Source organism: Candoia aspera, chromosome 5 (genome assembly GCF_035149785.1).
Source record: "Candoia aspera isolate rCanAsp1 chromosome 5, rCanAsp1.hap2, whole genome shotgun sequence".
In the NCBI taxonomy this organism is placed as follows: Eukaryota; Metazoa; Chordata; class Lepidosauria; order Squamata; family Boidae; genus Candoia; species Candoia aspera.
Window position 1 is genome coordinate 26354419 of NC_086157.1, and position 16638 is coordinate 26371056.

Consider the following 16638-nt stretch of genomic DNA (forward strand, 5'->3'; position numbering starts at 1 on the left):
AACACCAACTGAAACGATCACAGTACAAAATGTGGATTTTAAAAAAACTGAAAAAACTACAAATAGAGGTGATTATATTTGGGCAACATAATTCTTAACACAGCTGATAACAAGATACAAGTTCAAAAATGTACACTGTCTATACTGAATGAGATTAAACTACCTATAGACAAATTATAGATTTATTTAGTAACATCTTTTAATGTTGGAAATGTTAAGTATTTATATTCCACTGTTATCAAAGATTTATAAACAATCTACAAAAAATGAAATATAAATATATTTACAATAACTGCCAGGCAAAATTATGATTTATGAAGTTGATATATTAAAAAATGAAAATAATAAAAATGTTTTTAAATGCCTGAGTGAATAAAAATTTACTTGACACTTACCAAATACGAAGCTGGAATCAAGCAATCTGTACCTCACTCAGGAAGGAATTCCAGAGCTGAGTATCAACCAATGATTCCAGCATATGGGAAAAAGCTTTCCTCAAATATATGGGTCCCATGTCGTTTAAACGTTTTGCACTCCATTGGGAAGCAATGAGGCAGCTACTGAAATTCTTTCAAGGCTAGTGAAATATTCTGCATGACAGCACTGCCTGTCAAAACCAGACAACATTTAGCACTAGTTGAAGTTTCTATAGGGTCTTCAGAAATATCATTAACAGAAAACTGTGACTACACTATGGTAGGCTCACATACAGTGCTAAACCAGGGCTTGTTCAACCATGGTTAATTAGATTGTCCCAATTGTCCAGCTTCATGCTACACACTAAGCTATAAACTGCTCAGAGTCCCTCTTTGGGGGAAGATGGGCAGCAGTAAAAATTGGAGAAATAAATAAATAAATATAAATAAATAAATAAATAAACCATCTCCACAAATCATAATGGTTGCGTTCACACAATACAGTGATTCAGAACGCAATAAATCATATTATGGCTTACTATAAAATGAAATCCAGAGCACTCTCTTCTAGGAGAAATCCCAGGTAGCAAACCAACCAAAACTGACATAAAGGTCTCTACTGTATACTACAGATTTCACCATGATTTCAATAAGGCTAAATCAAGGAGCACCCTAGGGCTCAGGACACAGTCTTTCAAAAAGAATGAAATTTGAGCAGTTCTATATTATTCTTATAACTGATATACTGCTCTTCTTCCCAGGTACCCTGTTCACTCAGGACTTCGGTTTTATCAAGTGTAAGCTTCCACTTGCAAGACATTATCAAACCTATTCCTTAAATAAGGCACCAGTTGAGAACTACCACCACTTTCCTGATCCATGGTCTTTCCAAGTTACTCTAATCTATGCCATGCAGCCAATCCTTTTTTTGTAAATTGCAATATCAACTAGGTACTTATTTTAAACAAACAAACAAACAAACAAATTAGCTAGCTTGCGGAAAATACGAAACCACTATTCATACACGTCACTTTTAGAAAAAACAAAAACAAAACCTTAGTTTGACAACAGTGTCAAATGAAACATTAAATTTATAGATTTTTAAAGTACTATTTAGGAAAAATAGTGCTTTGGGGTCTTCAGCAAAGGATCGTTACCTTGTCGTGGTGCTGGAGCTTGAGCACCTCAATGATGCCATGAGCTAAACCGTGAAGGGCCACCCAAGACGAGAAGGTCATGACAGAGAGGTCAGACTAAATGCGATCCCTGGGGAAGGTAATGGCAACCCACCCCAGTATTCTTGCCGTGAAAACTCAATGGATCAGTACAACCAGAGATAGGTCGGTATACCATCGGAAGATGAGACCCCCAGGTCGGAAGATGGTCAAAATGCTACTGGGGAGGAACAGAGGATGAGTTCAGCTAGCCCCAGATGTGATGACGCAGCTAGCTCAAAGCCGAAAGGACGGCTAGCGGCCGTTGGTGCCGGTGGTGAACGGCGAATCCGATGTTCTAAGGATCAACACACCATTGGAACCTGGAATGTAAGTTCTATGAGCCAGGGCAAATTGGATGTGGTTCTTGGTGAGATGTCAAGATTAAAGATAGACATTTTGGGCATCAGTGAACTGAAATGGACTGGAATGGGCCACTTCACATCAAATGACCACCAGATCTACTACTGTGGACAAGAGGACCACAGAAGAAATGGAGTAGCCTTCATCATTAATCGTAAAGTGGCTAAAGCAGTGCTTGGATACAACCCAAAAAACGATAGAATGATCTCAATTCAAATTCAGGGCAAGCCATCTAACATCACAGTGATCCAAATATACGCCCCAACCACAGATGCTGAAGAAGCTGAAGTAGAGCAGTTCTATGAGGATCTGCAGCACCTACTGGACAACACGCCTAAAAGAGATGTTATTTTCATCACAGGAGACTGGAATGCTAAGGTGGGCAGTCAAATGACACCTGGAATTACAGGTAAGCATGGCCTGGGAGAACAAAACAAAGCAGGACACAGGCTGATAGAATTTTGCCAAGACAACTCACTCTGCATAACAAACACTCTCTTCCAACAACCTAAGAGACGGCTTTATACATGGACTTCACCAGATGGACAACACCGAAATCAGATTGACTACATCCTTTGCAGCCAAAGGTGGCGGACATCTATACAGTCAGCAAAAACAAGACCTGGAGCTGACTGTAGTTCCGATCACGAACTTCTTCTTGCACAATTTAGGATCAGACTAAAGAGATTAGGGAAGACCCACAGATCAGCTAAGTATGAGCTCACTAATATTCCCAAGGAATATGCAGTGGAGGTGAAAAATAGATTTAAGGGACTGGACTTAGTAGATAGGGTCCCGGAAGAACTATGGACAGAAGTTCACAACATTGTCCAGGAGGCGGCAACAAAATAGATCCCAAAGAAAGAGAAAACCAAGAAGGCAAAGTGGCTGTCTGCTGAGACACTAGAAGTAGCCCAAGAAAGAAGGAAAGCAAAAGGCAACAGTGATATGCCCAATTAAATGCAAAATTCCAGAGGTTAGCCAGAAGAGAGAAGGAATTATTTTTAAACAAGCAATGCGCGGAAGTGGAAGAAGAAAATAGAATAGGAAGGACAAGAGACCTCTTCCAGAAAATTAGAACCATCAGAGGTAAATTCCAGGCCAAAATGGGTATGATCAAAAACAAAGATGGCAAGGACCTAACAGAAGAAGAGATCAAGAAAAGGTGGCAAGAATATACAGAAGACCTGTATAGGAAGGATAACAATATCGGGGATAGCTTTGACGGTGTGGTCAGTGAGCTAGAGCCAGACATCCTGAAGAGTGAGGTTGAATGGGCCTTAAGAAGCATTGCTAATAACAAGGCAGCAGGAAATGACGGCATCCCAGCTGAACTGTTCAAAATCTTGCAAGATGATGCTATCAAGGTAATGCATGCTATATGCCAGCAAATTTGGAAAACACAAGAATGGCCATCAGATTGGAAAAAATCAACCTATATCCCCATACCAAAAAAGGGAAACACTAAAGAATGTTCAAACTAGCGAACAGTGGCACTCATTTCACATGCCAGTAAGGTAATGCTCAAGATCCTGCAAGGTAGACTTCAGCAATTCATGGAGCGAGAATTGCCAGATGTACAAGCTGGGTTTAGAAAAGGCAGAGGAACTCGGGACCAAATTGCCAATATCCGCTGGATAATGGAAAAAGCCAGGGAATTTCAGAAAAACATCTATTTCTGTTTTATTGACTATTCTAAAGCCTTTGACTGTGCGGACCATAACAAATTGTGGCAAGTTCTTAGTGGTATGGGGATACCAAGTCATCTTGTATGCCTCCTGAAGAATCTGTATAACGACCAAATAGCAACAGTAAGAACAGACCACGGAACAACGGACTGGTTTAAGATTGGGAAAGGAGTACGGCAGGGCTGTATACTCTCACCCTACCTATTCAACTTGTACGCAGAACACATCATGCAACATGCTGGGCTTGAGGAATCCAAGGCTGGAGTTAAAATCGCTGGAAGAAACATTAACAATCTCAGATATGCAGATGATACCACTTTGATGGCTGAAAGCGAAGAGGAACTGAGGAGCCTTATGATGAAGGTGAACGAAGAAAGTGCAAAAGCTGGCTTGCAGCTAAACCTCAAAAAAACCAAGATTATGGCAACCAGCTTGATTGATAACTGGCAAATAGAGGGAGAAAATGTAGAGGCAGTGAAAGACTTTGTATTTCTAGGTGCGAAGATTACTGCAGATGCTGACTGCAGTCAGGAAATCAGAAGACGCTTAATCCTTGGGAGAAGAGCAATGACAAATCTCAATAAAACAGTTAAGAGCAGAGACATCACACTGACAACAAAGGTCCGCATAGTTAAAGCAATGGTGTTCCCCGTAGTAACATATGGCTGTGAGAGCTGGACCATAAGGAAGGCTGAGAGAAGGAAGATCGATGCTTTTGAACTGTGGTGTTGGAGGAAAATTCTGAGAGTGCCTTGGACTGCAAGAAGATCAAACCAGTCCATCCTCCAGGAAATAAAGCCAGACTGCTCACTGGAGGGAATGATATTAAAGGCCAAACTGAAATACTTTGGCCACATAATGAGAAGACAGGACACCCTGAAGAAGATGCTGATACTAGGGAGAGTGGAGGGCAAAAGGAAGAGGGCCGATGAAGGGCAAGGTGGATGGATGGTATTCTGGAGGTGACGGACCCGTCCCTGGGGGAGCTGGGGGTGTTGACGACCGACAGGAAGCTCTGGCTGGGCTGGTCCATGAAGTCATGAAGAGTAGGAAGCGACTAAACGAATAAACAAGTGCTTTGGGGTACTTTTGCAGACAATGTATATCTGTCTGTGTGTCTTGTGTATAAGTAAATAAATGAACAAATAAAAGGAGCATTTTTATGACCTCAAACCATGCATGCAAATGGATCAGTGAAAACTTCTTTTTCTAGCCCATTTTCAATTAGAAATTTAGGGTGCATTTTGGAGATTATTAACCATACTACTTTTGGATACTTTAAGTATCCCCACTCTTCTTAGTTTAATAAGTGAATAAAAATCTAACTTGCAACTGAGAGGCAATTCCGGTAATCACTGCAAGCACTTTTCACACGCTGCAGTCAGAGAAACTGCTGCCAATCTAGCTGGATAACAAATCAGCATTCATGCAAGCATAATCTATCAAAGGCTTGTGCATAATTCACATGAAACTATTTCCCAAGAATTGGCCATGCAACATAACATCTGAGGAAAACTTTAAAAGTTACGTATACATTTAAAAAAATGTATGAATACACATACACACATATATATGTATTAGATATAAGCATATTTTTAAAACAGCACACATAATAGTTCTAACTAAATCCTCTTTCGTATTAGCTTTTTTTTAGTTTGCTAAATAAAGGAATATTCCCTGCTGATGGCAAATGACTGGTTTACCTATAACTCCAGGGAGCTTAGCTATCAGTCCCTTTAAGAAACTCTGACATTTTAACCTGCTGGGCTCACAGCACCCATGAGGGCACCTTACTTGCAGTTTTATTTCTGATGCTGCTGACCACTAATACTGACTCCACAGATAATGGATTTCAATAACAATTTCCTACAGGTTAACACTTTTGAGCTGCATCGTGATACAGCTTTAATTAAGTTAATACATGATGGTCACAGTCTGGTAGGAAGTTTTTAATAAGTTTGATAGTGCATACAATAATAAAAAAATGTTCGTGCTCATCTATACAACAGTTTCAGTGCAAGTTTACCTGCAAACGTAATCCACTGTGTGGATTTATGAGATGTTCTATTTCTTCTTTAACTGGGGAACTCAATGTATTAATTAACTAACAAAAATCTGTACTGAAAATTTTGAGAGCCATCAAAGACATAGTTTTACCGCCCAGAGTCCCCCGAAGGGAGGAGATGGGCGGGGACAAATTGGATGGATGGATGGATGGATGGATGGATGGATGGTTGGTTAGTTTTGGTCATCCTAAATTTACCTAGCTTACAGAACAGCCAACTGCACAAGGATTTGGAGCAGGATATGTTGCAGAATATGTGTGGCTGCCAAAGATTAATGCATTCATTTGACTTTAGATGAAAGTGATTAATATCAAATAGCTTAATGAAAAGACAAACTGTACGTTAAAGAATAAATTTACTGGTGCAGCCATTTATTTTCTTGAACTAGTAACAAAACTGTAGATAGAAAGCACAATATCAATTCTATAAATAAATATCTATAAATTAAAAAATGTAAAGGACTCCAAATGTCACACCTTTACTCCTCCATTGTACCATCAGAGAATGTATGTTTTCAAAAATGGATTTTCTTTATTTTTTTAAGATTTAAAGATTTTTGATAGCTACTTACTTACATACTGAACTGAATGCAGAAAATAATTGTCTCAAAATCCCAAACCTTGATAGACAGTACAGAGAACAGAAACAGAAAACAGCATGGAAGCTATTTTAATATACTTCTTGATTAACTCAGAGCCCATCCACTTTTCCCACAGACATGTACTAACATGTCATAATCGTCATAATTCATTATTCCCACAGCTAACACACAAGCTCCTTGATTAGTACACAACTCCCAGACGAGCATTACTAATACTAAATAATTCCCTTCAGCCTCCTGCTATTATACTACAGACTCTCCAATTAAATATAATGTTGCTGATTAGAGATGTTAGCCTGGACAAATTTCTGCCAGGGATTCTATTCTACTTCCTGCTATCAAAATAGGGGTGGGGAGAAAGGGGGAGGGATGTCCACGGATGGCAATCCTCAAAATACAATGAAGTCATTTAGTTAAAATCAATGGAAATATGGTGTTAGATGCAAAAAAAAAATGCAAACTTGCTTCTTTAAATACAGAATCACATATCTATTTGAAGCAGTGTTTCCCACTTTTGATAGGATCTTTTAATACTAAACTGAACACATAATAGATTTAACATGCAACAGCAGCAGAGACAAAGCAATGCACACTAGAATAGTGCAGCTATCTGAGTCAACACCATACGCACTTTCCTAATAACTATGCACCAGCTCTCCCCCATCAACTTGCTGCTCAAAGCATCATGGCTGCCCTATTTCTTCAAGGCTCTGCATGGCCACTTAAAGGTCCCTTCTGAGTCTTCTCAGTATATTTGACCATGTATAAAAGATTCTTCCATGAGGATTGCCAGCAAAGAGCAATGCCAATACTTTGGTTGATGTGGTTGTCTTGACATTTCAAGCAACAAAACTTCTTCCAAATTATTTGTACTGCTCTCTTATTTATATTTATCACTGCATTTATTCAAGTTACTGTTCATACGATAAGTCATAACAACTTCCTGTCTACAAAACTATACATAATTCGTCAGGATAAAAATTTAAATGATAAGCCTTCAAGTTGGTATACAACAATGTTAGCAAACGTTCTTTTTCCAATTTATCTGGCTTCTGTTGCAAACAAGGCCACATGTGTGTAACATTTTCCAAAGAAAATTGATAATATCAAAATGGTGTTCCATTGTCTTGACTTTATTTATTTATATTTATTGAGGATTTTTCATAGAGTAAAAGACAAATCTAAAGAAAAAGATTGCAAAGAAAGGAAGGCAAGAAAAGAAAAGAAAAAAGAAAGAAAGAAAAAACTAAGTCATCATATTTCTGAATTATGAAATATAATGACTTCTGATCTTCTCTTCACCAGATATTAACAAATCTATTATCTCTCTCCCTCTTACCTCTTCCAGACATCCCTTCAATCCGTTATTTAATATTCATCTGCTTTAATCATTAAATCCATAAATCATCATTCCACTTTTTTTTCTTTTAGCAAAAAGTCCATAAAAGGTTTCCAGTCTTTTAAAAAAGCACAGGTCAGTTCTGCTATTTCTGCTAGTTCTGACATTTTTACGATCCATCCCTCCATTGTAGGAATTTCAATGCTCTTCCATCTTTGTGCATATTGCTGTCGTTACCATATACACACTGTCTTGACTTTTGACAACGGAATTACAGTATAGGCCTCTGTCTTGACTTATTACTCAATGGATAATTCAATATACTGTACATCTCAATTTAATGGACCTCCATGTAGTGGATCTCAGATGCAATAGAGAAAATTCAAGTCTGGACCTCACTCCTAAATATTGGACAAGTCTGTTATTTGTTATATCTTTAAGATTTCAGCTACACTACTAATACATTACATTATTCAATCCTATCTCAGGAGCAGAGGGAAGTGCTACACAAACATCCAGACTGGGGAACATTTTTATGAGCTGTGCTTCAAATCACAGTGAAATAACTAAACCTGGCTTCTATATATGAACCCAGTCTTCATTCTGACTAATTATTTAGGAAGCAGAACAAGGTAAAATGGGAGTTATATTTTGAAAAGAACTGATATCACCCTCCTTAATATTGAACTTAGTGGTCAGTGCTGACATGACTGCACCCAAAATAACTCCACTGAGAAAAAAGGACCTATAAAAGGAGGGATAACATTATAAGGAAATCCAGACATTTGCACTATAATTTAGTCTGTATAAAACCTTAGTCACTTCCCAGTTGGGCTACTGCAACACACTCTACATGGAGCTGCCCTTGAAGACCATCCAGAAGCTGCAACTGATCCAGAATGCAGAAGCATGGTAGCTCTAGCTGCACCACAGTATGCCTATATAACATCACTGCTCCGCAAACTGCACTAGCTCCCAGTAGGCTTCTGGTACAATTTAAGGTGCTACTTACTACCTATAAAGCCTTTCATGGCAAATGACTAGGTTCTAGCAGAACCACACATCCTCAGTTGATTCTGTCTGTTCCATGAGATTTGACAAGGTGGGCAAGCTCCAGGTCCCATCTATAAAACAGTATAATCTGGGAGGAATCCAAGTGTGCTCCCCTGAGCACACCCCTCTGAGATTCAGAGGGCCCAACCCTGCTGGCTTTCCATAAGAATTGAAGACCTGGCTTTTCCCTGGGCATTGGGCCTGGCTGGTAAATGAGCCCAGCAGTAATGGTTTGAAATCGTTATCTACCCTTGGTAACATTGTTTTTTCTTTTGTGTTGTTTTTATTATTTGGCTTTGTTTTTTGTTTTTAATCTTGTATTAGTTGCGCAGAGTTACAATTTGTGAATAGGTGGCCATACAAGTTGAATGAATTAATATACATGCATGTATGCCTGCATTCATTCATTCATTCGAAACAATCATTATGAAACACTGAGTGTCAAGGGGTAAAGAATAGAACAGAAAACCAGAAAATTGGGGTGAAAACCATAACCAAAATAACAGTTATCTTCAGTAAAATTAGTCTTTGCAAAAAGGTTGTCTTTTATAATAGTCTTCTCTAGTTATATAAAAGTCTCTCATAAGCACAATTTCTTCCACCATAATGCTAAGGTCAAAGATATTTTCTCCCACTCATGCAACTATCCTAAACTGAAGCTGGGAGCCCAACTTGCCATACAGGCGTGTATGTATTTGTGTGTGTGTGTGTGTGTATTTGTTGTTGTTGTTAAACACAGTATTCTTATTTTAAAAAGCTAATTTTTTACTTTAATAGGTCTAACAGATTGGTTTGATAAAAATATTATGGAGAGAAAGCAGTTAATGATCCATGGTCTCATTATTTATTTATTAAATTTCTGTATTATCTCATAGCAAGACTCCTCAGCAGCATATATTAGAAGCTATTAATGGCAAGTGAGTACAAGTGAGCAATTAGAAAACACAACTGTAAAAAAAAAAGTATGAAATTTTGGTAAGATCTTCCCAGAGGTCTTCTCATATTTGTCTAAGCTAGTGCATTCCCTTTTAATTTACCTGATTGTTAGCTTCCAGTTTGTTCAGCAGGAAACCACAAACAAACACTAATTACTTTGACATCACAAAGTCATACTGTCCTTACCACTCCCCAGACAGCAGGGATAAATTATAAAGGGTAGACATGATAATAACTTGATAAATGATGAGTCACATCACCTCTTGTCAATCATCCATAAGGTCTCACATGAGATACCACTCAACCTCATTACTAAATCCTAGGACTAGAATGACAATACACACCAGGAATTATATTTCAAACAGCAAGCCACCATGATCAGATACAATTCAACAGATGGTTGATGAATTTCCACAATATCTTACATTTCTCTCAAAGTGATATTGAACATATTTAACATGAGAGGAGAAAGAACATAGTGGAAGCCAGAAATTACTTGTTGCACAAATATATAACATTTTGCAAGTAAGCACAAAAGCATTCTTCAAATTATATACTAAAAAGACAACAATACTGAAAGGGATGTGATAACCTAATCTAAAAAAATATATTTTAGTTTCATTGTTTGTTTTAGCCAAGAATGGACTTCCTATACATCCAAAACAGAAAATTATGACAAATTCAGAATTTTCCAAGTTCCTTATTCCAGCAATTTTAATTGTTTAATTACATTTTTATTCTTGGACTTTACCTTATAAGGCACACTTTTTACCTTCTGCTATATATTCCACAAATGTTATTTCTAGGCTATTGCTGTTGATTGTTTCTGAAATAAAATGTTCTCTTTCTATCTTAAAATGATTAACCACATCAGGTCATCTTTTCACCCATATTTTAAAGCAAATAATTGAAACAACACACCATATTAATTTCTCATCTCATTTATTCTGAACCACGCAACTTTCCCTAAATATAGAGAACACAATACCATTCTTTTCTGTGATTCACTACTATACATTATTTAATACACAAGAGTGTAATTCTAAGTTTAACACACCAAAGCACCACTTAATTCAGTGAAAAAAACTTAAGCAATAGAACATCTTCTAAAGGATGGGAAGAATTGTTGGATGGGAAGAATTGTTCTACAGAACTTTTACTATTTGCAGCCTCACTTAAATTTTGTTTTGAAAAAATTACATTACACTGAAGTTCTCACTAGGATGACATATCTGGAAAGAATGAAACTTAAGCCAATTAAGTCGCAATTGATGTGTTAGGACTGTAAAGGTAAAGGTAAAGGTTTCCCTTGACGTAAAGTCCAGTCGTGTCCGACTCTAGGGGGCGGTGCTCATCTCCGTTTCTAAGCCATTAGAGCCGGCGTTGTCCGTAGACCTGTCCGTGGTCATGTGGCCGGCATGACGACACGGAACGCCGTTACCTTCCCGCCGAAGCGGTACCTATTGATCTACTCACATTTGCATGTTTTCGAACTGCTGGACTAGCAACGGGAGCTCACCCCGCCACGCGGATTCAAACCGCCGACCCTCCGATCGGCAAGCTCAGCAGCGCAGCGGTTTAACCCGCAGCCCCACCGCGTCCCAGTTAGGACTGTAGGTAGCTATTAAACTCCTATTTTACAAACTACTACCGTAGCCATAAGGAATAGAAACTTAAGGTTTTTTTTTTAAGTTGAGTGTCTCAATCTATTGCAAACATCATTTTGAGTACAATTTCAGTAAGTTATCCCAACATTACATCCCTGGATTTGTGAGAACATATGTTTAGAATTGCACTACTGTAATTCTAATTCTAACTCTCTTTGTTTCACATTTCTCCATATAAAATTCTTGGATCTAAAATCAATTTCCAAGTGATAAAAGCCTCAAGTGTTGCATACACCTCAAACATATGGTTTGAAAACTGAATTCTTATTCATTAATTGCTTAACTCTTAAAATAAATCTAATCTTTGCCAAATCTAAATCTATTAAGTATATATAAATGTTGAGCGTCTATACAGCCCTCTCAAAGCTGTTTCTACACTAAATCATAAATAGACAAACAAACAAACAAAACAACCATCTTGAATGTTCACAATTCACCAATCCCACTGAAAATCAACAACAAAAAACTATTTTAAAAAATCCTTTTTGTAAAGCCTAGGACAACTTCAAATTTATAAGATAGGAACAGAGATGAATACCCAAATCTTTCAAACATGTTTGAAAGAGCCAAATTAATTTTCCAGAGAAAGAAATTCTTCACTCAGCTAGATACTGGTTTTCCTGTCAGTTCCAAATGGCTCAAAATATTTTCATTTCACTGAGGGAGGGAAAAGACAGTATCCCTAGTCATCTATGTTCTTATTAGTATCTCTATCTCTCATTGTTTTAAATAAAGTTTCCCAGTAATTATACTTAATATTTGTTCAAAGGCAACCAAACTTGGGACTTTCAAAAAGATTGCTTAAAACACTGCCTTTGTAGTTAGAGAGCTAAGTTTCAAAAAGGTGAACAAAATCCCCCAAAAAACTTTTTAAAATCTAAAAAGCATTGCCTAAATGTATTCAACACAAATAATGGACAATCTAACATGTATCAGTTAGTTAGGCAATACTGAGTTGGGCCCAACTCAGCTCTGGAAACTCATGTCCAGATATCTGCAATCTGAACCCATGCCCAATGATAATCCGTAGTTTTTCCAAGGACATTCCAACAATCTCCTAATCCTGCCCAATTCCCTTTTCTGTTGTCTTCCCCTTCCCTTTCCCTACTTCTCTCATCTTGCCAAGTATAGTTGTTTATTTTAACCCATTATCCTTTCAGCTTGCTGTTCGTTGCCTCAAGGAATAAATCTTTATTTTGTCCAGGTCCAACTCATTATACGCACCAACTAATAAATAATGCTGTATAAATATGCCATATCTGAATTTAGCTAGCTTTTAAAGTTGCTATAACAAGGCAAATGTAACATAACATCCGTATTTTAATAAATAGCTTTCTTTGCTTTTCTTCCCCTCTTCAGACTTAATTCATTTGCGCGTATACAGTATACCATGCTGCACTAATATTCTCCTTGCCAAGAATTCTCAAGTAAAGTTAAAGCAGAGCAAAAACTATTTGTAAACAACAAACTGTCTCTTAGAAGAAAGTAGCATGAGGTTACGCTGATTGGATTGTTTAGTGTTTTTATTGAGTATTTTCAGAATATAAAGGCATTTTTTGCCATTACAGAAGCCACATTTCCTTTCATTCTACCATCCATCATGCTCACATGCATAGCAGTTTCTTTCCCTCTGTATGTTGTTAGATCTCAAAGGATTATTTAGACCAGATTGTTGCGTTTTCCAGTAGTAAGACTGCTGCTTCCCTAAAGCTAAAGTGCTCCCCCATTGTGGCAATGCTGATTGAAGGAAGTTTAAACAATCACACTTTTTCTGGGGTCAACACCCAAAAACTTATCATACAATATTACCACTAGTGTCCAATTCGAGCCATAGCAAGGAACCCCAATTATATATTCAGAGCAAAGCAAACGAGATATCCAAGAACTATCACTACTGCTGTGAAAATATCCATCAAAACATTTTTCCCACTCTTTAGAGAGGGATGTGGGCTACTACGTTTGGTTGTAACCACTGTAAAAAGATTGGAAGTGGCTTCCTTAATTATTTTTTTTCTTTTTCTATTTGTATTGCTTTTCATACTTTTTTCTTTCTCTTAACTTTCCTTTATATATTTTCATGTTTATCTTTTATTTCCGTAAAAATTTCTAATAAAAATCGTATTTAAAAGAATAAAAATGCAAAAAAGAAGAAACCAAATAATAAAATGTAATCCATAAAAGAAAATTGCCACTCTAAACCATTCCTGAGGTAACATACTCCCAACTAGACTCTTAGCAGCTTCTGAAATACTATGTGACAAATAATTTCTGGTGAAATACAATAAGCCTTCAGGAGCTTGATGACTGACCAGAACGTATGCAGTTTTCTTGAGTTCACCAGTTCAGAGCCTCAATTCATGCAATTTAATGCACTGCACTACGTTAGTTGCAATGTTCACTTTAATTTGTTAAACATCAATGAAGAATGAATGAATGAATGAATGAGATTTCATCTATTCACATCCTATTTGGATTTCAAAGTAAACTTGCTTTGGACTATTCCTATGCATCCCTTGAATTTTCTCAATATATAACTGTCCTGATGCATGAAATTCTGACTTTAAGACCTAACTTTTTAACTGTACTCTACATTGGTTAAAAATTGTTTGTTTAAAAAAAAGTTTACCTTTATGTTACTGACTTGGCTGAAAATCCATATATGATTTATAATTATATAATTATAAATTATAATTTCCTTAGATGGGACTGTAGAGAGATTTTGAAGATGTATGCAACATCTCTAGTACTATCTGTCTAGTAAACATATGGTAGAAAGTATGTTATATACATATTAACATAGGAGATTATCTTCTTTCCATGCTTCCTCTCAACATACTTTTCAAAATATATTTGATTGAATAAAAAGGACATTTTCTTACGTAGGAACATCTTATTAAAAGTAATGGCAAACAGTCATGGATGGGATCAGCATATATAATAATCTAGAAAGTAATGTTACAAGAAATGATGGGTACTTACAGCACTGGAATCAACATCACTGTGTATGGCAACCGTTTTAATTCCCATCTTCTTGCATGTTTTAATTACCTGGTTAGGAAGCAGGGAGGGAAAAATTGTTTGTTTTACTTACGTGCTTTAAGTAAAAATGAAAGAACTACAATTATGAGAAGTTACTTACCCTGCAGGCAATTTCTCCTCTATTTGCAATAAGAAGCTTCTCAAAGGTCTGGAGGAAGGAGGGAGGGAGAAAAAAAAATTTCTTTGTAAATATAATATAACATGAAGGCCTTGGGTTGAGATGGATGGAGCTCCGTGTTGTTGTGTCTTTGTTATTTTTGCTTTTGCCTGTATATAGTGACCAGATGCCATCTAGTTTTGGTTTGTATTGTTTTTTTGATTGGTATTATGTTGTAAGCCACCCAGTGTCAGTTAGAGTTGGGCGGTTCCTGAATTGAATTGAATTGAATTGAATTGAATTGAATTGAATTGAATTGAACTCAACTCAACTCAACTCAACTCAACTCACTCAATTGATTAAAGAAACTCCACTTGCTAACATTAGTTCCACTCATTCTGAGAATGATTTTACTTGCTTTATATTATCAGGCCAAGCTTAATGTTTCCAGAAAAGTCCTAAAATTTCTAACAGCTGCCACTGCTTTCCACAAGAAAATATTACATAAAGCATAATTTTTATGCTTTCTATGCTGTTCTATCACCTTTTTGCCACACATGGCTAGTCACTGACTGCAATAAAATTATTCAACTCAGAGTTATACAACTTGACAGAAAGGTGTGGGAATCTTCCCCAGCAAATCACAGGAGGATCAGTGTCTTTTACTGTAACTGACTCTTAAAGTGCAACATATCCTTTTTGGGCTGAAGTTGAACTTTATTTCTCACGTCCTCTGAAATTTCTGGCTTCTTATTCTCTCTGCACCTTTTTTTCTCTAACCTCCAGTTCCCACATCCTGTTTTGTTCCATTAAAATCTGTACATTTGGGTTTGTTTTGAGTTTCATGTCTTTTGTGGGTTTTTTTCTTTTAACAACTCCTTTTCAATCAGCCAGTCTTTTATCTTCCACACTAGCTCCCTCTGATTATAATTTTGCTGCTCACATTCCTTCATTAAGGTGACTTTGCCCGTTGTTCAAAATTTGGCAGCCATTTCTGCTTAAATCAATTTTTTAATCTCTTTTTTTCCTTGTTTAGCTATCTTCCTATACTTCCTGTGTTGTTTCTAGTTTTCACTAGCCCTTTTCAAAGCACTTTTTCCCTCATATTTTCTGCCAAGAAACTCTTCATGATGGAACTCCTACCTCTCGTTTTATGAATTCCTATGGCAAAACCATTTTTTTCCAGAAATGGGATAATTCCTCTCAATTTATTTTGGGGATGGATAAAACACTACAAAATCTCAGTGTCACGATCCCCAAGTAATACACAGAAGAGGTCTTATATTGCCTCTCCTGTTGGTCATGCTTATTTTAATAAGCTAACCTCTCTTATTGATTCTTTTCCTGGTAGTGTAGTATCTTAGCTGGGTGGGAAGGAGGAAGGTTACATTACATTCTGCCTCTCACTTCCTCGGAAATAAATGAATAAATTATTAACAGCAAACTTGTATGAACCAATAGTACAAGATTCAAGTTATTTTCTTGATGAAATCCATCAAGAAAACTTCTTCATGCTTATTTCCTACTGGATTCCCCAAATTGTCCTCTGGTGTCCTCCATCACACAATCCCCAGAAAACAGTTTTTAAATGTTGCAGTTTGGAAGCCATGCAGGACAAGAGCCATGTTAATCTCTGGTAGGCAAAAACCAGGAGTCTGACACAAAACCTGACACCTTTTAATAAAACATTTTAGTCTGAAAAGTTGCTGCCAATTTGGAGACAAGTAAAAATCCTAATCCAGTAAATCGCACATCAATCCTACTTACCACAACAAAAAAGATCACCATGTCCAAATTAGCAATAATATCCTATTATTCTAGATCTCTGCTGACAATCCTTCAGTTCTGTTATGGGCAATGCTGTCTAAGTCAAAGATACAACTCTTTTACAGTGAGGGCTACACTTCTTCTTTAAGTGATACTTTGGGTGCCAAAATAAAAAAAAATAGTTGGGACAAAAAATACAATAGGACATAGGCAGAAAATAAATCTGATTTCATTTCATTTAAACAAATCTCACAAATTAAATCAAATACAGTTAACGTGATTACAGCCATTAATTAAATGATTTTCCCCTACTGTCACTCTAAAAATTACAGGGCAGGGGCAACTTCCAGAAGAGCTTCTTGGCACCATATCTAAGGTGGGGGAAACTGCAC

General features: G+C 36.9%; 1 protein-coding gene across 3 annotated transcripts in view; it reads right to left on the reverse strand.

Moving 5' to 3' along the window:
- Positions 1-16638, reverse strand: part of PCCA (propionyl-CoA carboxylase subunit alpha) — a 269485-nt gene that overhangs the window by 237127 nt on the left and 15720 nt on the right. For all 3 annotated transcript variants that reach the window (XM_063304813.1, XM_063304815.1, XM_063304814.1), the window contains exons 3-4: positions 14483-14530; positions 14323-14391 (exon numbers count right to left, since the gene is read on the reverse strand). In XM_063304813.1, the coding sequence (XP_063160883.1) occupies positions 14323-14391; positions 14483-14530 (117 nt within the window). The remainder of the gene's footprint in view (positions 1-14322; positions 14392-14482; positions 14531-16638) is intronic.